The sequence below is a fragment of the Chaetodon auriga genome, chromosome 8, assembly GCF_051107435.1.
Source record: "Chaetodon auriga isolate fChaAug3 chromosome 8, fChaAug3.hap1, whole genome shotgun sequence".
In the NCBI taxonomy this organism is placed as follows: domain Eukaryota; kingdom Metazoa; phylum Chordata; class Actinopteri; order Chaetodontiformes; family Chaetodontidae; genus Chaetodon; species Chaetodon auriga.
Genome location: NC_135081.1, coordinates 6,340,564 through 6,367,190, shown reverse-complemented (window position 1 = coordinate 6,367,190; position 26,627 = coordinate 6,340,564). Strand labels below are relative to the sequence as shown.

At 43.7% G+C, this 26,627-nt stretch overlaps 2 protein-coding genes across 16 annotated transcripts in view; both read left to right on the top strand.

Moving 5' to 3' along the window:
• ubr5 (ubiquitin protein ligase E3 component n-recognin 5) overlaps positions 1 to 14,920 on the top strand; it is a 29,603-nt gene extending 14,683 nt beyond the window's left edge. For 4 of the 11 annotated variants that reach the window (XM_076736626.1, XM_076736625.1, XM_076736617.1 and 1 more), the window contains 35 exons: positions 265 to 360; positions 904 to 1,027; positions 1,167 to 1,264; positions 1,690 to 1,847; positions 2,201 to 2,292; positions 2,426 to 2,572; positions 2,765 to 2,883; positions 3,055 to 3,181; positions 3,585 to 3,714; positions 3,984 to 4,144; positions 4,327 to 4,566; positions 4,719 to 4,842; positions 5,108 to 5,219; positions 5,362 to 5,493; positions 6,577 to 6,834; positions 6,933 to 7,201; positions 7,403 to 7,614; positions 7,903 to 8,136; positions 8,342 to 8,415; positions 8,502 to 8,674; positions 9,067 to 9,216; positions 9,590 to 9,807; positions 9,937 to 10,057; positions 10,397 to 10,769; positions 10,956 to 11,043; positions 11,136 to 11,280; positions 11,563 to 11,693; positions 11,897 to 11,957; positions 12,163 to 12,344; positions 12,504 to 12,588; positions 12,712 to 12,867; positions 13,097 to 13,210; positions 13,354 to 13,498; positions 13,608 to 13,693; positions 14,165 to 14,920. In XM_076736626.1, coding sequence (XP_076592741.1) covers positions 265 to 360; positions 904 to 1,027; positions 1,167 to 1,264; positions 1,690 to 1,847; positions 2,201 to 2,292; positions 2,426 to 2,572; positions 2,765 to 2,883; positions 3,055 to 3,181; positions 3,585 to 3,714; positions 3,984 to 4,144; positions 4,327 to 4,566; positions 4,719 to 4,842; positions 5,108 to 5,219; positions 5,362 to 5,493; positions 6,577 to 6,834; positions 6,933 to 7,201; positions 7,403 to 7,614; positions 7,903 to 8,136; positions 8,342 to 8,415; positions 8,502 to 8,674; positions 9,067 to 9,216; positions 9,590 to 9,807; positions 9,937 to 10,057; positions 10,397 to 10,769; positions 10,956 to 11,043; positions 11,136 to 11,280; positions 11,563 to 11,693; positions 11,897 to 11,957; positions 12,163 to 12,344; positions 12,504 to 12,588; positions 12,712 to 12,867; positions 13,097 to 13,210; positions 13,354 to 13,498; positions 13,608 to 13,693; positions 14,165 to 14,377 — 5,348 coding nt within the window. In that variant the 3' untranslated portion in view covers positions 14,378 to 14,920. The remainder of the gene's footprint in view (positions 1 to 264; positions 361 to 903; positions 1,028 to 1,166; positions 1,265 to 1,689; positions 1,848 to 2,200; positions 2,293 to 2,425; positions 2,573 to 2,764; positions 2,884 to 3,054; positions 3,182 to 3,584; positions 3,715 to 3,983; positions 4,145 to 4,326; positions 4,567 to 4,718; positions 4,843 to 5,107; positions 5,220 to 5,361; positions 5,494 to 6,576; positions 6,835 to 6,932; positions 7,202 to 7,402; positions 7,615 to 7,902; positions 8,137 to 8,341; positions 8,416 to 8,501; positions 8,675 to 9,066; positions 9,217 to 9,589; positions 9,808 to 9,936; positions 10,058 to 10,396; positions 10,770 to 10,955; positions 11,044 to 11,135; positions 11,281 to 11,562; positions 11,694 to 11,896; positions 11,958 to 12,162; positions 12,345 to 12,503; positions 12,589 to 12,711; positions 12,868 to 13,096; positions 13,211 to 13,353; positions 13,499 to 13,607; positions 13,694 to 14,164) is intronic. The other 7 variants (XM_076736623.1, XM_076736622.1, XM_076736621.1 and 4 more) reach the window with 7 other exon arrangements.
• A 747-nt stretch (positions 14,921 to 15,667) lies between these two features.
• On the top strand, positions 15,668 to 25,556 carry LOC143324791 (protein LYRIC-like). Of its 5 annotated transcripts, none has more exons than XM_076737524.1 (13): positions 15,668 to 16,339; positions 16,595 to 16,714; positions 17,301 to 17,382; positions 17,818 to 17,991; positions 18,471 to 18,521; positions 18,710 to 18,841; positions 20,424 to 20,498; positions 20,617 to 20,685; positions 20,796 to 20,944; positions 22,449 to 22,559; positions 22,739 to 22,846; positions 23,095 to 23,173; positions 24,519 to 25,556. In XM_076737524.1, exons 1-13 carry the CDS (start codon positions 16,010 to 16,012, stop codon positions 24,581 to 24,583), a joined length of 1,545 nt encoding a protein of 514 aa, XP_076593639.1. In that variant the 5' UTR covers positions 15,668 to 16,009; the 3' UTR covers positions 24,584 to 25,556. The 5 variants fall into 5 exon arrangements, with proteins under 5 accessions (XP_076593639.1, XP_076593637.1, XP_076593641.1 ...); XM_076737522.1 differs by having other exon boundaries at positions 23,095 to 23,221; XM_076737523.1 differs by having other exon boundaries at positions 15,692 to 16,343; positions 16,599 to 16,714; positions 23,095 to 23,221.
• The last annotated feature ends 1,071 nt before the right edge of the window (positions 25,557 to 26,627 follow it).

The following is a 26,627-nucleotide window of genomic DNA, read 5'->3' as shown; positions in this document are numbered from 1 at the left end:
CTGGATCACTCAAGGACATAGGCCACCAGTGGGACTTGGGTGTCAGCGAGGTGGGGGAGAAATGATGGTGTGAGTTGACTGTGTCAACGGTGAACTGGTTGGACCATTTAGAGTTACAGATGGATAGTTTTAGTGAATATGGATCGATCTGTGTGATCGTGAACCTAACTGTCCCTCCTACCTCAGAGAATGAATCTGAGGTGTGACGAAAGTGAAATCTACAATCTTAGTAATATTGCTGAACTGTGTTTGTTTTATCAACAGATGGTGACATTGATTTCATTCTAGCACCGGCTGTGGGTTCACTCACCACTGCCTCCACTGGGACCAGCCAGGGACCCAGCACCTCCACCATACCAGGTATATAGCATAGCCATAGGAAGGCAGAGGAGTCAGTAGCTGTGTCCCAAATCTATACTGCATATGAACTCTATACATTATTTACTACATACTGTCATTGTCATAGTTTGTTTTAACAATTACTATAGAAAAATATCAGTATACTTTACCATTTTGTGCTAACAGGAAATAAAATAAAATAATAATTTATTAGTCCCACAGTTGGCAAATTTGCACTGTTACTGCAGCAAAGGGCATTTCATAATAGTAAGGGGGGAAAAATGTGTGATATTGTTCCCAAAGTGGTTTTTGTTAAATATACGCTAGGATGACAATATTGTGGAGAACCAGAAGAACTGTTGTGATTTATTTTTCTAAAGGAGAGATCATTCTAAATAAGTATAGGGGGTAAATATTAAATTTTGGTACTTTTCAGTATACATAACCTCTGTTGTATCACTGGAACTGAGTCCACCAGCTGTATACTGAGCGTCTTGTGTATTTAAACTCTGGTCAAATGTGCTATGTCAGTCATCTAATGGATTGTCATTTCCATATGAGCAGGGCCGTCCACGGAGTCATCTGTAGTCGAATCTAAAGACAGGAAGGCCAACGCTCACCTTATCCTAAAGCTGATGTGTGACAGTGTTGTTCTGAGGCCACACCTACGGGAGCTACTCTCTGCCAAGTATGATTCTGTGTTTTTATCTGAAAAATGCTTGCTTTACCCAAAACGAATGCATTCTGTTGAGCATTAGATTTTTAAAATGTTACGTGATTTACCCACCGTTTGTTGCTCTGAAGCGCTCATGTGTATTGTTTGACAGGGATGCCCGTGGAATGACCCCGTTCATGCTGGCAGTCAGTGGGCGAGCTTACCCAGCAGCCATCACTGTGCTGGAGGCTGCTCAAAAAATGGCCAAGAGTAAGTTAATAAGTCATCTTGCTACATACAGTTGTCAGCTGGTTTGTCATTTGAATGGAAACTGTGTGTGTCTGCAATTCTGTACTGTAACTCCAGCCCTGCCTGCTTAGTGATGTGTGCGTATGCTCTATAGATTTGTGGTAATGTGGTGCTGACACAAAGAGAATGGGGAGAAAGAAAGAAATGAAGTTTGCATGATGAACCAGCCACCACCTCTATGAATAAATTGTGATAAAATTGCATACTTTTTGTGAGTGATGTAATTTTAAGTGCTTATGTAACAGCTGGAACCTTGGAGGTTATCCATGAGTTATGTGAATCCTGACCTATTTTGCTGCCCTGCTTACGACAGCTGACTGCATGTTGTAACTGCCGTTCCTCAGTTTCCATATTCTCCTTTTGTTTATCTAATGTCTTGAACGCAGTGGGTGACCCAGGCATTGCAGAGAAGGAGGATGCCGACTCGGTGTTCATGGAAATGATTTGCCCCTCGGGCACCAACCCAGATGATTCGCCCCTCTATGTCCTCTGCTGCAACGACACCTGCAGTTTCACTTGGACTGGAGCTGAGCACATTAACCAGGTCAGCCCGAGAGGATTAAATTGAGTGGAAAAGCACTAAATCGCCAGAAAACGTGTCATAGACTGCTGTCAAGCAACAGTCACCTGTGACCATTAAGGATTGGAATTTCTTTGATAATTTTAATCTTTAAAAGAGCGTTATGTAACTGATAACTCAGCAAGTCTATAAAAAGAGAGATTAAAAGATACAGCTTTTTGGTACAATTACTGCTCCACGCCTGAAGCTTCAGGTAGTGCTCTTTTTTATCACTACACAAGTGGATTCATTTTGGAGACCGCGTTTGGTCAGCTACGAATGTTCAGTTGAAAGCTGGCACACTGGCATTGTTCATCACAATGACTTTTTTGTTTTAGGATATCTTTGAGTGTCGGACCTGCGGTCTGCTGGAGTCCCTGTGCTGCTGCACTGAGTGTGCAAGGGTGTGTCACAAAGGACACGACTGCAAGTAAGTCCTGTTTTTTAGTGTGGCCTTTTTTTAACCTTTGTAAAGGTTTCTGCTTTATTAGCATGGTTTTCATCACCTTTTTTTCACACTAGATCGTACGTATGACTGTACATTTGCTTCTGCTCTCTCCCAGGCTGAAGAGGACCTCCCCCACAGCTTACTGTGACTGTTGGGAGAAATGTAAGTGTAAAACACTCATCGCTGGACAGAAGGCCGCTCGCCTGGATCTGCTGTACAGGTTACTCACAACCACTAACCTGGTCACAACACCAAACAGCAGGTAAGACTCCTGTGTATTCTGTACAGGCCTTTACCATCTCCACTGAACATAGAGCGCTTTTCTTTATAGTCCGCAAGTAATAGTGAACATTAGAGGCTAAATTAACTTAACTGTATTATTTTGGTATGCTACTAGACACAGAAGATACTTTATATTGTGATCATTTCCAACTGGATTTTGTTTCATCTGCAGAGGAGAGCATATATTACTGTTCCTGGTGCAGACTGTTGCCAGGCAGAGTGTTGAGCACTGTCAGTACAGACCACCACGCATCAGAGAAGACAGGAACCGCAAGGCTGCCAATGCAGAAGGTGCGTTCAGGATCATTCTCACGTGTCGCCCACCTTCAACCATCAGTGCAGACAAACAGTTATTTACAAACATTCATTCAAGATTATTTTTCTATCTTCTTTCAGTTCTAACTGTTCTATATGAGGCATGTGGTGTATGAATGCATTACTCTCCTTTCCTCTCTCTCTCAGACTCTGATATGCCAGACCATGACCTAGAACCTCCCCGCTTTGCTCAGCTGGCTCTGGAGAGGGTCCTGCAGGACTGGAATGCCCTCAAGTCTATGATCATGTTTGGCTCTCAGGAGAATAAAGACCCGTGAGTATCACAGCAAAATAGCACCTGCAGCGTCACAGTTTTTTTTGGTAGTTAGAGCTTGAAAGACTGGGTTTACATTGTGGTGCTCAGACCTGAGAAATGACACAGAACAGTGACGTCTTTCCAGAAATTATATCCCAGTTACATGGGATTATCCACTGATGTCTGTGTGAACATTTTTCTCTGCTTTCTTTCCCAGTCCAATACACTGGATTGGTGTTGGCATTGATAGTGACCTGACTGAATGTAGTAGTGTCATTCAAATGTGACCATGATATAGTTACAGCCTCATGTTCCTTTACACTTAGAAGTATGGATGCAGTGACATCCACACTGTATGGTATACAGATCAGTGTTCTGTAACAGCTTACATGTTGAGTTTTGTGTTTTTTGTGTCTCCTAGACTTAGTGCCAGCAGCAGAATTGCTCACCTCCTGCCTGAAGAGCAGGTCTACTTGAATCAGCAGAGTGGCACCATTCGCCTTGACTGTTTCACTCACTGCCTCATTGTCAAGTGTGCTCCTGACATCACCGTAAGTCCAGTTGGTCTCTTGCTCCCATTCATCAGGAACAAGATGATTGTTGTCTTCCTCTGCTTCTTTAATTATTCGACACCTAAACTGAGTGTACACACCATGTTAAATAAAATCTCCATTTCAGAGTAATTCTTGCTGAGAAAAACCCATGATACCACCTAAATATTACCAGTAGAACTGCGTTTTCTTATGTATTTGCTGTTGACACATCCTTGCATTTGGAAGTATTTTGGTCATCAGGGGATGTTTTCGTTCTCCTGTATTAGTTCATAGATACCTTACTGGGTACACTAGTAAAGGAGCTGCAGAACAAATACACTCCTGGCCGGAGAGAGGAGGCGATCAACGTCACCAGGAGGTTCCTGCGCTCCGTAGCCCGAGTGTTTGTCATCCTCAGCGTGGAGATGGCCTCATCCAAGAAGAAAAAGTAAGAACACACAGCAGTAGTGTTTTTTAGGAAAGTTTTGTACAAAAGCTGTTGGAATTAATCGTAGCCTGGGTGATTAATGAACCAGCTCTGTGCGAGCCACAGTGGAACGACACATTTGACACGGTCTTTTGAATTTGTGTAAATACTGATTCTGTTGTGGGTCCATTTCCTTCACATAGCAACTTCATCCCCCAACCCATTGGGAAGTGTCGGCGAGTTTTCCAGGCTCTGCTGCCCTATGCTGTGGAGGAGCTGTGTAACGTAGCTGAGTCGCTGATTGTTCCGGTGCGAATGGGCATAGCCAGACCAACTGCTCCGTTCACTTTGGCCAGCACCAGTATTGATGCTGTCCAGGGCAGCGAGGAGCTCTTCTCTGTTGAACCGCTGCCTCCGAGACCCTCCCCTGACCAGTCCAGCAGGTCAGTTGGTTTTAAGTGCCTTTATTTTTAATGTGCTAATACTGTATCAGTGAGTTGGGTAAGAGCCAATGCGGTTAGTGTGCTGATTTTTATTATTCACTAGATAATCTAGAGAATGATTTTGGATCTTGTGCTTGTTATTTTTTTCTCAGCTCCAGCCAGACAGCTGCATCTTATATCATCAGGAACCCCCAGCCTCGGCGCAGCAGCCAGTCCCAGCCTGTCAGAGGAAGAGACGAGGAGCAGGATGACATCGTATCAGCAGATGTGGAGGAGGTGGGAAGCCTCATTAAAAAATCATTAAGACCATAATGAACTTTGCATGCTAGTGAATCTGTGCATGTTGGTGACTACTTTCAAAGAGTGCATGATGTCACCCTAGAGCCAACACTGTTACTTATACTGCAAGAGTTTACTGAAATTTGGATGAATATTTGTATTTTTCTCTGTATTTTCTCCTATTACTCTAACATATTAGGTGAGAATTGGAAAAGCTTTGTCAAAGTTTTCTATCTAAGGATCTCTTGTGTTTGCCTCATAGGTTGAAGTTGTAGAGGGAGTAGCAGGTGAGGAAGACCATCATGATGACCAAGAGGAACAGGGAGAGGAAAATGCCGAGGCAGAAGGGCAGCACGACGAGCACGACGAGGACGGTGAGAGACACACCTTTCTTTGAATTGGAATGCAGCAGAATTAATGACAGTGAAGATATTTCTAATGTTTGGTGAGTGATGACTTGAATCTGAAACCTCAGCCAACAGGGAGTGAAGCATCTGTTTGTCTTTGTGCTTTCAGGAAGTGACATGGAGCTGGATCTGCTCGCTGCAGCGGAAACAGAGAGTGATAGTGAAAGTAACCACAGCAATCAGGATAATGCTAGCGGCCGCAGGAGTGTGGTCACAGCAGCCACGGCTGGCTCTGAAGCAGGTTGGGCAACAGCTGGTTTTAATTTATACGTTTAGATTGTCTTTTAAATCCCCTTCATGAAACATTCACCTCAGTTTCTAAGTAATGTTCCTTTTTGAGTTTTGTGCGGAAATGTTGTCACCTGTCGTATTGACCTCCTTACACTAAATTCTTTCCAAATTTTTGTAAGCCTCCAACTTTCTCACTAAATAGAAATTGCATTTCTGTCCTGCTGCACTGTAGTGAATTTTTTCCCCCTTGAATTACAGGCTAATTCAGTCCTCACAAAGTCATTAGTGCTTGACAGTCAGCATTTTGGATTGTGGGGATTAATGTTTGGAGAGCTAATGATACAGCAGACAAAATGGTCCCTGGCTGAATACCCAATGTATTTCATTTGCAGGCAGTAGGGTGTCCTTGGCATTTCCTATTTTTGGTATGAGCTCCTCTTTACTTCAATGCATATACAGATGTCAGGGCAAGAGTGACTTTACACAGTGCATACACAGTTTCCTGCTGAGAGTTCTTTCAGTTCTTCCCTTTCTCACATTTCGCTGTTATTGTGTCTGTCATTTTGAACTAATACTGTCCCTCGTCCCTCAAGTGTAGTCTTGTTCTTTCACCCAAAAACTAATCAACTCGTAGCTTTTCCAAATGGTGTGGTGTTTTTTTTTCTCCTTGGTCATCTAAAATGTCCCTTTCTTACTAAATGATGTTGTTGTTGTTGTTCACTTCCACGTGGAATATTCAGTACAATCGAGACATTGCTGTTCGTTCTCTTTAATGGAATTTCCAATAATTCAAAAAAATGCAAAGTAAAAACGAATTTGAGAATATTAGAAGTCGTGTTATTTATCACAAGTCGATCAACAGAGAGTGCAGCTGTTGTTTTTTTTTTTTTATATATATATATGAAACCTCATTGTTTTTTCACCATCCTATTAGTGTTGTTTGGCCTTGTAGTGGTGTGATTCACTAACCCGCACTCCTGCTTGGATACATCTGATGTGAAAGAAAAAGAAAGGGAGGTGAAAAGAATACACATGCCGTTAATCGTGTCTTCTTTATCTTTTTTTCCCTTACCCCTTATCGTCCTCTCTGAAGGTGCCAGCAGTGTCCCTGCCTTCTTTTCAGAGGACGACTCTCAGTCCAACGACTCCAGTGACTCAGACAGCAGCAGTAGTCAGAGCGACGATGTTGACCAGGAGACGTTCCTGTTGGATGAGCCGCTGGAAAGGACGACCAGTGCTTCCCATGCCAACAGTGCAGCCCAGGCTCCTCGCTCTATGCAGTGGGCTGTTAGAAACACCCCCAGCCAGAGGGCCACTGGAAGTGCTCCCTCCAGCTCTTCAACACCAGCTGGTCAGTGAAGCTCTGTCTGTTTATCTGATTTTCTTGTAAAAGAGTGACAAAAATGGCATACATTAATGCTTTTCGTTATGATCTTTGTTTTTTCACAGCAAGCTCCACAGGCCTGATATATATTGATCCTACCAACCTGCGTCGTTCCAGTGCTATCAGCTCCAGTGCTGCTGCTGCTGCAGCTGCTCTGGAGGCCAGCAACTCCAGCAGCTATCTGACATCTGCCAGCAGCCTGGCACGGGCCTACAGCATTGTCATCAGGCAGATCTCAGACCTCATGAGTCTGATTCCCAAGTACAACCATCTAGTCTACTCCCAGTACCCTGCTGCTGTAAAGCTCACCTACCAGGATGCAGTCAACCTGCAGGTACGATACACTGCCATCCTGTGGTGGTCAACATAGACTCAGATACTCCACCAAGGCGCCAAGAAACTGGGTTCTGAATGAACCAACAATGTATTTGTTATTTTTCTATGGTTTTTTTGAGATCATCAAGAAACACCTCATACATTTAGAAAAAAAGGTGATCATAATATGGAGGTAAATGTTTGTCATGTGTTGAACCAGAACTATGTTGAAGAAAAGCTCATTCCCACCTGGAACTGGATGGTGTCCATCATGGATTCCACCGAGGCTCAGTTGCGATATGGCTCAGCCCTGTCATCTGCTGGAGACCCAGGTCACCCCAGTCACCCACTCCACGCCTCTCAGCATTCTGCTCGCAGGGAACGCATGACAGCTCGGGAGGAGGCCAGCCTCCGAACCCTGGAAGGACGCAGGTTAAAAAGAATTACATTTATAAACACAATTTTTATATTTTTTCTTTTGCACGTTGGTTTGTTTGATACATTTAGAACTGTCTGATTATTATTGTTGGGAGAATTCCTTTAGAGTCTCGACACATAAAATCTAAAAAGATGATCTGAGACAACTACAGGAAAAAAAAATCAGAATGTCTCTTTTCATAGCCATGAAACTCTTTGCACTTCAAACCAACTGTGAGTGCACAAAATAGTTTGGTCCACACTGTATTGAAGTGGTTCTCACTTGTTTTGTATTTGTTTCAGGAGAGCAGCTACCCTGCTGACAGCTCGCCAGGGCATGATGTCGGCGCGGGGTGACTTCCTGAACTACGCCTTATCACTGATGCGCTCCCATAATGACGAGCACTCTGATGTGCTTCCTGTGCTGGACGTGTGCTCTCTGAAACACGTGGCCTATGTTTTCCAGGCTCTTATTTACTGGATTAAGGCCATGAACCAGCAGACCACTTTGGACACCCCACAGATGGACAGAAAGAGGTAAATAAAGAAAATGAGGGAAAATATATAAGAGCCACTGGAACAAGACCCTGTAATCAGATTATGTTTGACTATTGTCTTTCTTGACAGAACAACCAGTAAGAACAATGGTAGTTAGGGCATTTGATCAACATGGCTTCAAATTTAACAGTACATTTAACTATTTTTAACAGTATTTGTTATCCACTTTAATTTTTATTTGCAGAAATCGAGAGATTTTGGAACTTGGTTTGGACAATGAGGATTCTGAACACGAGAATGACGAGGACACCAATCAGAGTAAGCCAGATAACTACTGTTCAATAATGTCAATGTGTAATCACTATCATAGAACTGACAGTTGATTTGTTTCTGCTTCACCTCAGGTTCAACTCTGCAGGACAAGGATGAGGACCCAGTTCCAGCTGAAACGGGTCAGAACCACCCTTTCTTCCGGCGCTCTGACTCCATGACCTTCCTGGGCTGCATCCCACCCAACCCCTTTGATGTACCCCTGGCTGAGGCCATCCCACTGGCAGATCAGCCCCACCTCCTGCAGGTCAGAATTGCTGCTCAGTCACTTTGTGTCATTCTTTGGATTCCCGTGACAGTGAAGATTGAGGGGTTAAAGAGGCATAATCCACAACCTACCTACATTTAACAGCGTGTTAAGAATGCAATACCACGCCATTCAATGACCGTGATGATAGTTTCCATTTGTTGCCACAGGGAGCTACTAGTTATGGTCTATGTGTCTGTCTTTTTTTGTTGCTGAGTAGTTTTAGCCAGTAGTGGATATGTTAAATGATAGATCACAGAGCAGAACACCACACCAACACATTAGCTTGAGCATACAGTCATTTGCTGGACTGACTTGGCTGTTACCACAATATCATATAAAGGCCAAACGGCGTCTTTGGCTTCAACTTAGCTTTGCTTCTTCTCTAACAGCCTAATGCCAGGAAGGAGGATCTGTTTGGTCGTCCCTCTCAGGGCTTGTACTCTTCCTCCTACATGGCAAGCAAAGGCCTGGCTGAGGCAAGCATGGACAGGAACTGCCTGGAGGTAAACATGGGCTCCTCTCTACCCTCCCCCTCTCAGGTATACCACCCCTCTTCACTGGACAAACACGCTGGCAGCTGTGTCCTAATATCCATGCGTAACAAACCTCATTGAAGTGTTGAAGTTACTACACTTGTAACAAGAAATCTCTAAAAGCTATCCAGCTATTCATTATTTCCTCCTCATTATTTCCAATGGTGTCTAAGAGCAGTGGAAATAATAGACAATGTGAAATAAGGGATATTTTGGATAGTCTTTTTTTTTTCTTATACTGAAATTCAAGTGTGGATATTGGAACATAGCCTGTGTTCTGTGTCTCATTTCCATATTTCCATTCTGTCATCATCACACTGTCTTCATCTCAACATCTGTTCACATTGCTAAATAACTACTCTGAACCCCATTAAAACAGATCCTGCCCACTAAGATGTCTTACTCGGCCAACCTGAAGAATGTGATGAGTATGGAAACTGGCCAGCGGAGCACTGGGAACCAGCCACTCGCAGAGCAGGAGTTGGAGGCTTCGAAACCAGGCCCTTCACCCCATGACCTCGCTGCCCAGCTGAAGAGCAGCTTACTTGCTGAGATTGGCCTCACTGAGAGTGACGGACCGCCTCTCCCATCATTCAGGTGCCAAACTAAACTAAACGAAACTAAACTATGCTTTGTAGTTTTGGTCTAGCTAAGGTGGCAGCTCAAAATCGCCCTTAGATGTAAGAAAATAGTGATTTAATGCCTCTTTCTCCTTTGTATACCCAGACCTCACTGTAGTTTCATGGGAATGATGATCTCACATGACATGCTGCTAGGCCGCTGGCGTCTGTCACTGGAACTCTTCGGTCGTGTGTTCATGGAGGATGTCGGAGCCGAGCCTGGATCGGTACATTTTTACCTGAATATACATTTCAACTTAGTAAAAGTAGCGATTCTCCCTACATTACCCCATTAAAAATGGATATCACAACAGCTTCAGGAAGTAATCTGTGATTAAAGTGCAGGAAAATGCTTCACCTGCCATTACATGCTATCCCAGCATACATTGAGCAACATGAGACTCCTCTGTCGTAATACTTGTACACCCAGTATTTACTGGTGTGTTTGCCCTGGTTTGGTCTCCTCACTCTGCTAACAACCATCTGACAGATTTATAGTGCTGCACACACTCTTGATGGTAGAGAGCAGGCTCATGACGATGTTGTCCTTTTGATGTTTACCGCAGATCCTCACAGAGTTAGGTGGCTTTGAGGTAAAGGAATCCAAGTTCCGTCGGGAGATGGAGAAGCTGAGGAACCTGCAGTCCCGAGACCTGGCCCTGGAGGTGGATCGGGATCGAGACCAGCTAATACAGCAGACCATGCGTCAGCTAAACACGCACTTTGGCAGGCGCTGCACAACCACACCCATGGCCGTGCACCGGGTGAAGGTCACCTTCAAAGATGAGCCAGGCGAGGGCAGCGGCGTGGCCCGCAGCTTCTACACGGCCATCGCCCTGGCCCTCCTCTCCAACGACAAGCTGCCCAATCTGGACTGTGTTCAGAGTGTCAGCAAGGGCATGCAGGCCAGCAGTACGTGTCATCACGATTACAATTCAAGTATGACAACACATAGAAACTATACTGCACTAATGAACTTGATTTCATTGTTACATTTAATGATACTGTTGGAATGCTTAAAGCAGTTACCTCATGAGTTCAGAGATTTTTTTTCACAGAAAAAATTTTACACTCAAAGATGAACTTGTTTCACTTCAATGTGTGTGTGTGTGTTTTTGTCTGTAGATTTAATGCAGCGCTTGAGAAACAGAGATCGAGAAAGAGAGAGGAGAAGTGGAGGGCTTCGAGCGGGATCTCGGAGAGACCGAGACAGGTTAACTCAGTTTAATGCATATATTCCCCTTCAATAAACATAAAGCTTTGTGCTGTTAGACTGAGACAAGCCTGTGTCTTTATGTTCTGCAGAGACTCAAGGAGGCAGCTGTCCATCGACACCAGGCCATTCAGGCCCTCATCAGAGGGAAACCCCAGTGATGAGCCAGACCCTCTGCCTGCACACAGACAAGCCCTGGGTGAAAGGCTCTACCCACGTGTTCATGCAATGCAACCGGTAATAAATCATCGCAATCTGTGAAAGCTCTGTTACCAAAACTGATTTTTATCAAAGAACAAGTTTGCATATCTTGACTATCATTTGCATGAAATTGGCCATAAGATGAAGAAAGGAAAGCACATGACCTTGACTTTGATGTCACCAGGCCCCATTACTTTTCAAATGAGCACAAACTTTGACTATCCTGCAGTATAACTAAATGGCTCCCAGTCTGTCTAACTGGAGCAAAAGATGGTTTCCTTCACCATGCTTAGACCAGCTCTGTGTTTGTCTCCTCAGGCGTTTGCCAGTAAAATCACAGGCATGTTGCTGGAGCTGTCCCCCGCACAGCTGCTTCTGCTGCTGGCTAGTGAGGATTCTCTCCGAGCCAGGGTGGAAGAGGCCATGGAGCTTCTCATTGCACATGGAAGGTATCACAAACTGATTAGTCACGCAGACAGAAGCTGAACACAGTGCCCATTACCAGCTCTGCTCATCAGAGTGAAACATGTGTGGTCCTGCTGTGAAGTGTTGTACAAGTTGACTTTAGATTGATATCAAAATGAAATTGTCACAGAATTGTCTTGAATTAGGATGTTTTAGAAACTAACTATAAACCCTCTGTCTCCTACAGGGAAAATGGTGCTGATAGCATATTGGACCTGGGTCTCCTGGAGGCTCCAGAGAAAGCACAAGTAACCCCAACATCTCTGTTTTCACTCTATATTGTCCTTGTTCATTTAATTTCCTTTAATAACAATCACAAAACATCAAAGCTGCTTTGGCTTACTAATAGTTGTCTCCTTCAGACTTAAATGCTTCCTTACCACACATACCTTCTAAACCACCAGTGTTGCCACACGTAACAGTCTTCCCCTCTTCCCTCTTGTGTGGTTGTAGCAGCAGGAGAACCGTAAGCGTCACGGTTCAACCCGCAGTGTGGTTGACATGGAGCTGGACGACCCAGATGACGGGGACGACAACGCTCCTCTTTTCTACCAGCCTGGCAAACGAGGCTTCTACTCTCCTCGGCCTGGCAAGAATACAGAGGCCAGGCTGAATTGCTTTCGTAACATTGGCAGGTAATGAATTGTCTTCTTGTTTGGTCGTGCACAAAGACAATTATGTTCATTTAGTTTGGTCAAATAGAAGCTGCATTTTACTGAAATCTTCAGAAGGTGACAAAGATAGGGAAAATGAAAGAAGGAAACAATAAGTTAAATGTTGTGCTTTCTCTACAGAATACTGGGGTTATGTCTGCTTCAGAATGAACTCTGTCCAATCACGTTGAACAGACATGTCATCAAAGTGCTGCTTGGGAGGAAGGTAAGAGAAAAGAAGTTGTTTACAATGTGTTTTTGCACCTACAGTAAGACCCTGCTGTATGATGTTGATGCTTTTCCTAATGAAATTGCTGAGTCTACCTACTGTCTGTCTGTGTTGCTGCAGGTGAACTGGCATGACTTTGCATTCTTTGACCCGGTCATGTATGAGAGTCTGCGGCAGCTGATTCGCCATTCTCAGGCTGGTGAAGCAGATGCAGTGTTTGCTGCCATGGACCTGGCCTTTGCCATTGACCTCTGCAAAGAGGAAGGGGCTGGACAGGTAAAGCACTACTCTGTCAGAGTGTCAACTGAATGTAGATTAAAACACGAATGATAAAACATTCATTCTGAGCTGGTGTTGTTGACCTGTGAGTGTAGGTAGAGTTGCTGGTGGTTCTGCTTTTGAAAGCAGAATCTGAATACTTTCAGTACCATAAAGGAAAGATGGATGGTAAATGTGTACTCTGAAATATGTATGTGCCATAAACAAAGTGTTGATTGTGGTTCAGGTGGAGCTTCTTTCTGGCGGGGTCAACATGCCAGTAACTCCCCTCAACGTGTATGAATACGTGCGGAAGTATGCCGAGCACAGAATGCTGGTGGTGGCTGAGCAGCCTCTCCATGTAAGTAAAACACTTTAAAACAAATGGTATTCCCTCTCAGTTGGCTGTGAATATTCAGATATTCAGCATTCTGCCTCATCTCAGTGTGTCAGTTTTTTGGAACACGAAGTCACACCGTTTCTGACGTGTCTTTATCTTTGCAGGCAATGAGGAAGGGTTTGCTGGATGTGCTCCCTAAGAACGCCCTGGAGGACCTGACGGCTGAGGACTTCAGGCTGCTGGTCAACGGCTGTGGAGAAGTCAACGTCCAGATGCTCATTAGCTTCACCTCTTTCAATGATGAATCTGGTACGCTGCTCTGTCTGGATCTTTTGCTCTGTGTCTGCCTCTGTGCATTTTCCTGTCTTATCCCTCAGAAATGAAAGATTTACTGTTGTATGTTTTTGCTGTGACACAGGGGAAAATGCAGACAAACTACTGCAGTTTAAACGCTGGTTTTGGTCCATAGTGGAGAAGATGAGCATGACTGAGAGGCAAGATCTGGTAAGTCTGTTCGCATCATAATTTTCCTTCTAAACAAAGAGATTTACTGGGGCTCTGGGTGCTTAGCATCATCAATAATTGCATGAGGTACATTACATGAGGCTCACATTAACTCTTTCTATGGGCTATGAGCTTATTTTTATGTTTGTGCAAGTAAAATCTACTCCAGAAACATGTAATAACATGCATGTGACAGAGCAAGAGCATGGGCTTGTGCAGAGCCACAGGATTGTTAAAATGACACATTACTGTGTCACTTGATGCACAACGGAAGTGGCAGAGCTGTATCTCGTGGAGAGGAGCCTTTTGTCTATAATTTCATTAAGACATTAATTGATGTCAGTGACAGGCACTCTTGTTGCCCATTTTGTTTTGTTTTTTTTTACTCATTCCAGTATACAAACACTTGAACAGTACAAAATACCTCATTTGAAAGTGGGAAATGTGAGTAAATGTGAGCATTGTCCTTAGGTGTACTTCTGGACCTCCAGCCCTTCCCTGCCAGCCAGCGAGGAGGGCTTCCAGCCGATGCCCTCCATCACCATCCGGCCTCCAGACGACCAGCACCTCCCCACAGCCAATACCTGCATCTCACGTCTCTACGTGCCACTCTATTCTTCAAAACAGATACTCAAACAGAAACTCCTGCTAGCCATTAAGACCAAGAATTTTGGTTTTGTGTAGAGGCTCAACAGAAAAGAGTTTAAAAAAGGAAAAATAAAGAAAAACATGTTTACTGTTGTGTAATATTTACCTAGCTCCATTTTTCTAGATTTATTTTTTGTCTATACAGTTTTATGAAATTCGACATACTGTCGCTATCTCCCCAGGTGGTAATATTTGTTTGTGTTGTGAACACAAACAGCTTGTTATTTTTATTTCAATTTTTATTGTTTTTTTTTCCTTTTGTGTTAATGATGAGGAGGTATACAGTACAGAACATTCCTGCATTGGCACTGTAAAATGTAAAGCCCACAGCCCTGCTCTATTGGCTTCAACCTTTGCTTCCCAGGAATGTGGTTTGACAGAAGGCTGTCTGCCGAAACCCAGCCAAAGATGACAGCAGTAAAGTATTTAAAAGAAGAAAAGAAGACACACTGTGATTATAAGTTTTTCCTTCCCTAGAAAAGTACTATCACTGACAGTTCACTGCTGCCTTTGTGGAAAGTCCTCTTTTTCTTGTACAGGGGGAGTAGAGAATTTCAAAATAAACTTGGATGCAAATAAGTTGTCCGGCCTTTTTTTTTTCCCTCTTTCTTTTTCCTTTAATGCTCATGAAAGTAGTGGGGAATTAATGTTACCTTAGTGTGAGAGGAGGCTGCTGACTTGTGACAAAGTTTTAACCTACTCACCTGATCAGACTATTTTACTCTCACCCCAGGCCTTCATAGGCTACTTGGTAATAGCTACTGTAGCATTATTAGTATTTTAAAAATTGTGTTGATGTGCTCTTTTGCTCTACATTTTTTTTACAGAGTAAATGTAATATTGTTTGGCAAAATACACCAAATCCACTCTGGTTTTTGTAACAGGATTGTCAAATTTTTTGAACCGAGGGTCTTGGCCAATCAGCATGGGAGGAACCGTAGCCCCGCCCATTTTCTTGTAGCTGTCACGGCCCGTTTGTGTTGCCTTTAATGATTTCTGCAAAAAGCGGAGTTTATATACCCACTTACTAAATAAACTGGTAAAGTCCGATTGTATTACACTCGCAACATCTCGTGGGTCAACATCTATGTCACTTTGTGAATGAATATGATAAAACGTCAAAAATATGACGCAATGCTATGTCTTGAACACACTTCACTTCAGTCTGACACTTTAAACACATAATTAATATGTTGCCTTCAAAATAGCAATAGCTACGAAAGCAATGATTTTCTTTAAAGTTACTTCTGGGGGCATTTGCTGTGGAAGTCAAACTTCCACAGCATGCGGTTGCCATATACAAAGCGGAAATTCCAATTTACAAGCAACAGTGAAGGCAACACCGCTTCTCCAGTCAAAACGGAGCCATATGAGGTGAACCTGCTTTACTCGCGGTCACAGTGGATGCATTGTGGTCAACTAACGGTGGCAGATTGTCTTACGATGATATCAGCTAGTTAGCTGTTTGTCACCACAGCCTTTACAAGATTTAGGTAGCTAGCTGGCTGTCTGGCTAGGCCCATGTTGCTGGCGGAGGAGGGAAGGAATTTCTTGTCTTCCATCATGTCGAAGTCGTTCCGTTATTTTTAGCTAGCACTGCAGGCTAGCGCAGCTAATAGCGGCAAGCAAAGCGTGACTAATCGGTCTGTTGTTTGAGGAACAATACTAATGGAGCAGTTGCAGGACGCGGCCTCTCAGCAGGTGAAGCTGGTTACAGATCGTTTGAATGAACTGTTGTTCAAAGGCCTGGGGCTGTTGCACTCCGAGCTCGGCGTGGATTTGGGACTGAAGCCTGAGCACATTCCGCCATGGGTGATCCTCTTAGCGGCATGTACCGGGCTGCTGCTGATGGTCTGTCTGTGGGCCTCAGCCTGCTGGACTGTCTTCAAGAAACGAGCCACTGTAAGCCCCGTGGACGACGGCATCGAAGTAAAGCGGGGTGTCAGTAAACCTGTCAAGTCCGAGGAACCGAAGAAAAAGAAGAAGAAGGCAGAAAAGGCACGTAGTATAAATGAAGCCAGTCGACACCCTTTCCTGGCTTGATAGCCACACTGTTAGCAAAGCTAGCTGTCAAGCTAACACGACAGTGACAGTTGAGTGTCATGTCATGGCTAAAACTCCAGCTAGCTTCAGGCCAGTGTCCGACCAGGCTATGCTAGCCCTTGGTGGTGTTACACGTTAATTGTTTGAAAGTAATATTGTTGAAAATTGCCATGGCCCTTTACATTTTTTTCTTCTACACGTGCTTTCTAGAAAGCCCAGTCAAATGGGAGAGCTATTACTGAACCCCAGGAAGAAGCCATAGTGTCGGAGGAGATAGTGCCACATCACCAGCCGCCCCCACCTGAAGTCAAGGCTGAAAAGGTTGCAGAGGTAATTATGACAACACACACACACCACAACATGATGTGATCTGAACATCTTGATTTGTCCAGTGTGTTCAGTGGATGTGTCCACATTATGTTTGTATTAACTGTTAGTCACATTAGCATTTTCTGGGTCCTCATCAATGAAAAGCAGTTGAGGAAACACCACGTTTTCTCGCTGTCACCCTGCATTGATGTAACCAGGCCAGCTGCCAGTGTTGGGTTACAGTTTTTAACTTGCAGATGCAGCAGAACCCTGGAGGATGGCTCCTGGCTTAGGATAACACGAGGTGCAGCCATGGCATTAAATACCAGAAAACAGCACAAACTGGTAGCAGAAGATGCATGTGTATAAATGAGATGGAAATAGTGCTTACAAAAAGGACATGTGATAGATTTAGGAAGTGTTTGGCTGTGGATGTAGTTTCACTTATAAATAGATGTGGCTTGAGCATGCTCAATTGATCGAGCGTCCGTGGTTCAGTCATCATGGAGGTCGCTTGGCCAGTTGATGTTCTTGGATGTGTAATTATATGTGCTGTCGTCCCCGACCCACAGATACACTGCCATTCTTTTCTGCTTTCTGCCTGCAGGTAAAGAAGTCCAAGAAGAAGACCAAACAGGCTGTCAAGGAGACCAAGACAGTGACTGCAGATGGCAAAGAGCCAGAAGAAGGTGAAATGTTAGGAATCGCATCAGAATTAAGTTTTTTTGTTTCGTTCAGAATTGTATCTGAGTCTGGTGTCACAAATTATGAGTTGGCCTGTTTTCGTTTATTGTTATGGCCCTGTGCTGGCAACAGTCCTGACCAGAGGTGTTATGTGTTCGGGTTGACTGTCAGTCATCACAGGAAGTCATCGATGGAATCTCCTCAAATTTGTTTTATTCAGATTTTTCTGAATTTGAATGTGGCCTTTGTAAAAATGAGAATGACCTGATTTATACCTAACTTATTGTGGTAGAATAGCAAAATATATTTAATGTGTTTGAACAGTCCATGCATCTATTCCTTTATCCTGCCTAATCCATACCATGTTTCTTCACTAATCCCATTGAACCCTTACAGTATTTTGCAACTAATTCCTCACTGCACTCACTGTTACTTTTCAGGCACATGGGAGACCAAGGTCAGCAACAAGGAGAAGCGTGAGCAACGCAGGAAGGACAAGAGCTCAAGTGATGGCTCAGCCAGTCCTGGAGGAGGGGACACACCCGTGAGCACTCCCCCAGAGCCGCCCAAGGCCTCTGCAGCTCCCGCACCTGCCAGCCAGAAGAAGAAAAAAGGTGGCTCTTGAAACCATGTGTATTTTCATTTATGTCGCTTTATTTGCTTCTTTTCAGAAGTTGGGTTTTGCAAAATTGTCTTGTTTTCTACTTATAAACATTTACAGAAAACACCAACTCCCCAGGCCATCCTGGATAAACAGCCTAATATGGCACATAGACAGAGATATTTCTGTCTGTTGTTCTGTATAGGCTGTTGTTGCGCTGGTTGCTCTCTTGTTGACAGGACAGACTATAAATAGAGGCTTTAGGGGAACTGAATTTAGTCTCGAGTGAGTTTTCCCTTTAGCATTGTAGCTGAAGTCTTTGTGTGTGTGTGTGTGTGTGTGTGTGTGTGTGTGTGTACGTGCGTGCGTGCGTGCGTGCGTGCGTGCGTGCGTGCGTGCGTGCGTGCGTGCGTGCGTGCGTGCGTGTACACTCTTTTCACTAATTGGCTCTTGTGGACAGTGTACATGACATACTGTTATTGACCTTTTCAGGAGAATCCACTAAAGTGAAGGCAGAGAAGGCTGAGGCTGTTGTACCTCAAGGTAATTATCAGCAGAAAATACTTCAAACATTTGACTGATTACAGTTTGTAAAGACATCCGAAACACTGATATCTGTGCATAACGTTTAATTGACCAAACGTTCACATGCTTCACTGGGAGTTCCTGTGTCGCCAAACTGATCTGTGTGTATTCTGGCTGAGTATCAAGTGTTTCTCTCTTCTTATTAGTTAACAACAGCGAGGTGGCTGCTGGTGTGACTGACATGGCTGTAAAGGTTCCTGCTCACACTGTTGTTCCAAAGACGGGCCCCTGGACAACCAGTAGAGAACCAGCGTCACTGTGGAGCGGGGAGCTCGATGGTAAAGATGGGACATGACACAACTGCTTGGTTGTTGCACTCTGTCTTGTGTTGGTGCAGTGCTTGAATGCTTTATGGCATTTCATGAAGCAGGTAACGCCTGATAGCCTCTGTGTGAGCTGTAGTGTCAGAGGTAGTGATGCACTGATTGATAAGCTTGTTATTGAGGCTTTTGTGTTTCTTAGGCAGCCTTGTCATAAAAGTGTCAGAACTCCATTTGAAAGCTACTGTAAAACAATTGATCTGTATAACTCAGGTTCAAAGTTTATTCTTGCATTAGAAACACCAGTTGAGAAAATAGCCTCATGACAAGGCTCATTTAGTGGCTTGTTCTTGAGCTTTTCATTGTATCACATGGGCTTCATGTACCGTTCAAAGACTGGCTAAATCAAAAGGTTCTGAGTCATTACTAAGTGTGCCTGGTGTTGGGACTATTTTCCCAGCAAACATCTACGTAAAGTTAAGAAGTGGGGTGTAATGACAGCCTCTTCTTCCCTCACACATTAAGGATGAGCCCAAGCAGTCCCACACAGTCAGGTTTAAACATTTCAGAGAAAAGAAGACTGTCAGATCGATGTGCAGTTTTCAGTAACAGCATCAGTGACGGAAGAGAAAATGAAGGATATTGCATCCTTATTTAGAGGCTCCCTAAAAGTAAATAATGTTAATTTTGTTCAAATGAGCTTTTGAGAGTCAGACATTATAAGACCTTCAACAATGAACTGAACAGAAAATGAATCAGCAGGTATTTTAGTAATCACTTAAGGTGAGAATCTGGTTCTATTCTTGTTTTATGTGATGAATAACCCAATATCTTTGGGTTTTGAAAAACAGGCATTTTCTGTATTTATAGACAAACAAATTTGAGAAGATAATTGGAAAATTGCACATTCATGAAAATAAGGTTCGTTGCAGTCCCTGACTTTATACAGGAAGATTTAAGTCCGCTCCTCTATTCACCACCTCTCACTTCTTTTCCAGGAAAAACTTACATTTCAAGTGTGAATCACCTCCGATCATCAGAGTAAATGACTGTCATTCCTCTGTTCGTCTATTCTTTCATTCATGGTTCGTCAGTCAGCCCTGAGTGAATGTTTACAGATGACGATGAGCAGTGAACGCTTACTCACCACCTCTGCAGTACAGCTCCAACTGTTTAGACTGCTTTGAGCCTCATGCTGCGTTTGATTCTTGAATAGTATCATGTGAAGGTTTGAAGAAATGCAGCAGTCTCAGCTTGAGCCTGTTTTATATTTAATCTAGTTTAGCTGTTAATATCGTGAAACTAACATTTTCTGAGAGAAGAATTGGCAGAGCGCTACAGAAAGGTTGACTCAAGTTCAACGCGCAGAACTATTCTGTTGTGACTGAATTGTCAATAGGAAATTGTAACTAAATGATTGATCAGAGTTGATTGGCAGTGTGTCAAAAGCTAGAAAATTACTGCTCAGGTTCGATGGCAAAAGATCCTTGAAATACGGAGGCACAGAACTGCTTTATCAAAAATTGAAACATGTCTGCACAGTGTCAGGGAATTGCTGCTTTAAGCAGCACAACATCACAATGAAATGTGTGTGTTTCAGAGTCGTGGACTCTGATTGAGACGGGGATGCCCGCAACAGAGCGAAATCTAGTGTCTTTAGCTGGACTGAGTGCTGGTTAGTATACCATAAACTGATGATGTGACAGGTGCAGGTTAATCCTGGCTCACACCCTCATATTCATAGCCTCCCTCATGGGTTGCAGGTCACGTATTGTCCTTGTGTCTTTGTATAGAGCCCCAGCCTGTGAGGGACCTGTCCTGGCCCAGTCAGCCTAGAGTGGACGACGAGTGGTCTGGAGCCAGTAAGGCCAATATATTGATTTTATATACTGCTCCATTTAACTGTGATGTGACATTATAGTTATGACGCTGCTTTCCACGTCTATTTTCTGATGGTCTTTGTGTTCCTCAGACGGTGGCTCAGTCGACCCCAGCTCTGACTGGAATGCCCCATCTGAAGTCTGGGGCAACTATGAAGTGCCCGCTCCTGAGCCCCCCTCCGTTCAGGAAAAGCCTCTCCCTGAGCCCGCAAAGGTTAATCTGCTGATTGCAGCTGCAGCTGTAAGTATGCCCAGGCTTTGGACAAAACTAAGTATTAAGAGAGTTACCTGCAAGTTTTAAAAATAACAACCCAGTAATTGATGACTCCTCTGGGTGCGGGCCCCAGGGCAGCTGTCCTGGTTTCTGTCTGTGGCCTGCAGCTCATAGCCGTGACTCAACACAATAGACTGAGTACACACACAACCTTTGCTGTGCCTTTGTTCTTCATTTAAGAATATTAGAAAGCCCTGCACACCCATGCTACACCGACACAGGTGTGTTCTGTAATTGTGGTGGATCAGATCAGACCAGACTGAGTGGATGTATACAGATCATACTTAAACATGCTTTATGGCAGACATTTTAACTCATGCTTGTAGCATGACAAAAACTGGTGTGATTGATGTCATGAATGACATGAATAACACAATAGAATTGATATATTAATTATCAGAAATGTAAGTACAGTGGCATGAACTGCTGTCTGTTGCTGCTGTTCTTGGTGCTACCACCAGATGGTGCCAGAGCAGGAGATTTTCAAATGGCAAGAGTTTGCTTCGACAGAACACTTCACCATTCACGGCTAAGCTGTGGTGTTATCCAAACAGTGGTGGGGCTCAAGCCAGTGTCAGTATTTCAGTGTGAATACAGGCACAATAGAATCGCTTCCCCTCCCAACACCTCCAAATACCTCACACATTGCACTGACTCCTTTTTTACACTCAAAATTACACTGAGACAGACATAGATGGTCACTACTTCTACTACTCATTGTACATGTGTCACTCCTCACACACCCACACACACAGAAAGAGAGAGAGCTAGTTAACAGAGCACAACAGGTGGATCAGAGAGAAATTGCAGCAGATACAGTGGAGCAGATGAGACCAGTACGACATTACAAGAAGGATGGGCCACGGCAAACATGAGAGACAGAACACCCAAAAAACACAACATATTAAATGAGACACACAGCAGCAGCAGCAGATCAGATATGCTAGTCAGACTACCAAGACCACAGTGAGGGAGAGCAGGAAACAGTAGCTGAGGCCACACAAAACATGACAAAGTCTGCACAGTTTCCAAATCAACCCTGTTGTTAAAAATATATTCAAACACACCATGGACATTTTCAAAGGAGAATAAGCCACTCAAATGAGACCACGTAAAACGTTTTATTTCATATTGGATGCAGTACGATCAATGCAGTGCAACCAGAGAACTCCTTTTTTTTCTCTGAATCCATTCATTCTTCTTCCTCGTCAAAATCTGGCACCTTTATTTCCCACAGTAGCTGTAAGCCTCTAGTCTGAAGCAGACTGAGATGAGGAGAGGTCAAGGTAAAAGTACTTATATAGCACCGTTCAATAACAAATGCATGAAAGGCATTAGGACAAGATGTAAAAGAAACACAAGGCAAGAGACGTGGAAATAAGGCTGTCCACAGTGGTTTGGTATGCTCAGGTGCAAATAATGACACAGCTGAGTCACAGTTTCTGAGCTTTGTTCTGTGTGTTTTCTTCAGGACGACGATGAGGATGAGAAGGACAAGGGAGAGACTGCTGCTGATGGGGCGGCTAAAACTAAAAAGAAGAAGAAGAAAAAGAAGAAGGCTGCCGAGGAGGCAGCTGGCCAGGTGACGACCAACGACAATACACACGCAGACATTTTTCTGCTACGCGTTTAGCATTCAGGAAGCTTGTTTATTCTCTTGGCCCATGTGATCAGCTAATTCATCTTTCAGGCTTTGACATCTCTAAGTTTTTCTTTGAATTCACTGCACACTGGTGTAAACTTGCCTTGTGTCCTGTGAAGGGCGAGGAGCCAGAGAAGGAGGCAGCCCCCCCAGCCCCGCTGAAGAAGCAGCTACCTGTTCAGGAGAATCCTGCCGCCGTCCAGCCTGTCAAAGCCGCTGCTGTTGAGGTCAGTGATGCTAATATCTGCCTCACGAGCAGATCATCAACAGTTCCTCTTCCATGATGTCATATTTAACATTAATAAGTCCAAAGGGTGTGAATGATGTTTGTAAAAATGTAATTCAGTCAAATTCTATAGAGATCAATCATGTAAACACGAATCTGCTCGATGCAGCACCGGGTTTATGCTTTCTAACTGCTCCGTTCTTCCCTTGCTGAGGTGATTAAGACGAGTCTTGTTTCCTTTTCTTTTAGGCCAGAGTGGAGCAACCAGTCAAGGACAACATATCCCAGAAACCCCCAGTCACACAAGTGCCACAGAAGCCAACTGATGGTGAGCCCACTGCCAAGCAGAACAACCTTTCTGCTCCAACACAACAAAGTAAGCACATCAGTCATCCTGAAGGCAGCGCAGCCTCCAGAGGGGAGGCAGAGACATCCGAGACCTTTCGGACTGATGTTGTAGTTTTTCATTCAGGCCTGTGCTGGTGGTCTGCGTGTTCTCTAGTATACCAAGAAAATGACTGCACAAAGCCTTGATTCTATGTCTATATGATGCAGTTACTTGATGACTTATTGCTAGCTAGCTCAGACTGGTTGTGAATTATGGAGGTGGAGGAAGTGACGGAGGTCTGAGAATTATTGTTGCCAGATTTCAGGTCTGTCATTTTTTCCCCAGTTAAATGTATTCAGCTTTTTATACGGCAAATGTAATAACAGTCATTAGGAAAAGTGGTGGAGGATGTCACTTCCAACTTAAAACGTGGATAACTTGCATACATTCATACAGTCTTTACATCTCTGTTTTTTACGTTGAGCTGTGAATTCGTCGAATGTTTTTCTACATCAGCCATCTTTGACAACGTCCAACCTCTATGTCCGTCTTCATGGTCCACTTGATAACATGACATTGGACCTGCTGTCTGTCTTGCTCCTAGTAAGACTGTCACAGTTATCTGTCCTCCAGAGTGTGTGTCAGATTACCGAGAGACAGCATTACATGTCCTAGATATTATTTCACAGCCTCATCTCTCCTCTCTCTCTCTCTCTCTCTCTCTCTCCCCCCCCCCCCCCCCCCCCCCCCCCTTTCCTCCCTCCATTTGTCTGTAGCATAATACAGAGTTGTAGTTCCTCAGATAAAGAGCCAAGATTAGCTGTGTTTTTTATCAGTTCCATTATTCGATTGACTGAAGATGTCTGGGTTTGTAGGGTTTGGTAGTGACATCTTACTTGTAGATTTCTGAAAAATGACTTCCTTATCACTTTTGTTTTTTCAAAACACAGATATTGAGTTTGGCATCATATGCCTATCTACTGAACACTGTTCCTCTGATGTGATTTACAAAAACAAATTCAGAGTCATTGTTGCTAAGTGTTTCTTATTGATGCTGAACCAGCGGAAGATTTATTCAACTCTTGTAAAGCCAGGAATCTGCTCATTTCCTGCACGTTTGCTGGCTTTGTCCCTGTATAATCCTTCTGTGAGCATCACTCTGTGAGCCATCGTGTTAGAGCGACGCTTTTGAAAAACAGTGGTGAGAACAGAAGTCAATGAAATCTGTTCTCAGCAGAGAACCAGATGGACGCGTGATTCCCAAAAAATACATTTAAATTCATGTGAATCACGGGTTTGAGTTGTGCGACTTATCTCCCTCTCTCCCTTTTTTGTGTCTCCACAGAAAAACCTGAAGAGAGCCAAGCACCCAAGCTGGCCAAGAAGAAGAAGGCGAGGAGAGAGACATGAGACGGAGTCCACTCTGCAGACCTCTGTATGCAAAAGACTTCATATCCTGTTTATGCAACACCTTTTGTGACAAGAACTTTGAAGTAGGGTCTTCGTGATGGACTTAAACCTTAAACCCTGTCTGGAAAGTGAAACAACTTTTATACACGTCGAGTGTCAGCCGATGGATCATTGAAAACTGAACCTTGATGCAGTGCAATCTAATGTAATGCGGTGTTAATGATTTTCAAGTATGCATTTGATACTCTTGATTCTGTCTTCTAATTCCACTGAATCAAACAACTGATTGAAAGAGCTGTACTGTAGTGATTAGACATGTAGAAAATACTGATCATGTTTAGAAAATTGATGTTGTGGTGGCTAACGACTGGAGTTTACTGTGTAGGGAATGAAAACGGTCAACGTGTATCAGGTCACACAACACTGGGCCACACTGATGAACTGGCCTTAGCTTTTTGCAGTCTTTTATTTTGCTCCTACATTTGTGAGGCATGATGGTACAGCGAGCGGTACACGGGGCGAAGAGAGTGGTCAAAGAGATCACGTGTTTATTTCACCTCAGCGGTTTTGGCTCAGCAGGGAGGGAACATAATGTGACTTAACTGAGACATGAGCATCCTCGGGTGCAGAAAAGGGAATCATGTCTGCTCTGTAGTGTTGCATTCTTACCTGTGACTACAACATTTCAATTGCCTCAGTCCATCTGGTTTGTCCCTTGTCTGATGTTGTGCTGCAGTGTTTCGAGACAACTGTTTCCTTGCCGTTTTTTTCTATCTGTGACTGCTTTGTGGCTGAAGCTGTGTGGGAGCCTCCTCTGATCGTAGATGTACCGTTGCAGCGTCATCGACATCTTCATGATTTTCCGCCTGTGGTTGATCTGAAAGTCTTCAGAACCTTTTGTAAAACCTGTTTGTAATAAAAGAAAAGCTAAAGCCATATGTAAAAAGACTAAATAAAGGCCAGTTTTTCTATATTTGGGCGTCTTTATGTTTGTTTTTCTGCTTCGGTGACAGCTGTGGACAGAGGCATTAGGTTTTCAGGAGTTCTGTCCGTCCCATTCTTGTGAATGCAATGTCTAATAAACGCCTGGAGGGAATTTGTTCAAGAACAAAGGTCACTGTGACCACACAACACTCGTTTTTTGACCATAACGTAAGAATTAATACATTGTGACAAAATTTCACTAATCCCTCATAAGAAAAATAATAAAGTTATGACATTGTATATCTAAAAGGTCAAAGGTCAACTTCACTGTGACATCATAATGTTCTGCAGAAACACTTCTGGACATTATTTAACACCATAGTTGAGGAACAGAAAGCAGATTGTGACCATTTCACATTTGGCCAGACACTGAAATGGTGACACTAATCTTGGATGTCCACCTTCAAACTGATCCTCTGTGCTGTGAGGTTGAAAATGTGTGTGAAGCATCCACATTTTACAATTTGTAGCTTCTTTGTAGCCACATCCATATTTGAAGCATTATAGTCCAACTCCAGCTCATTGGTTGAGCTGATATTGAGCTTCAGGTGACTGTTGTTGCACCATGTGATGAAGCTCTCCATCAGTCCTCTGTAAGAAGAGTCTCTGAGTGAAGACAACATGTTTGCGGAGGTAAACACCCACATGGCGGTAATTCTACTTTTGGTCAGGAAACCACTGATGTGTAATGATTCATGAAACAGGATGACAATGACCAAGGTCATCTGTGCTGTCACTCACTTGCAGCAGCTGTCAGGTTGAAGTCTCAGGCCTGCAGGTGAATCTTTAGGAAATAAATACTCAGCCTACAACACAGACCTGTGCAGGAGCTCAAAGAAAATGAACTGTGCGTGTTTGACATTTGGACAAAAAGAAAGGGAATGTTGGGGAGACTGAAAATGTCCAACAAGTACCTCTAATTTGAGCAATGTCACGATGCTGCTAAAAGGCACGACCTGTAGATTCTAGATTCAAAGTATTTCCTTTAAGCTTCCTCTATAACTTTCTGGAAATGACGAGTTATATCATCGGATTTGATCCCGTCTCGTCTGTCGCAGTC

Coding starts and splice junctions, on each gene's coding strand:
- LOC143324791 (XM_076737522.1), top strand. CDS start 16,010: ATGGAGCAGTTGCAGGACGCGGCCTCTCAGCAGGTGAAGCTGGTTACA. Junction 18,842..20,423: donor GTGGAGCGGGGAGCTCGATG/GTAAAGATGGGA, acceptor TGTGTGTTTCAG/AGTCGTGGACTCTGATTGAG. Junction 20,499..20,616: donor TTTAGCTGGACTGAGTGCTG/GTTAGTATACCA, acceptor GTCTTTGTATAG/AGCCCCAGCCTGTGAGGGAC.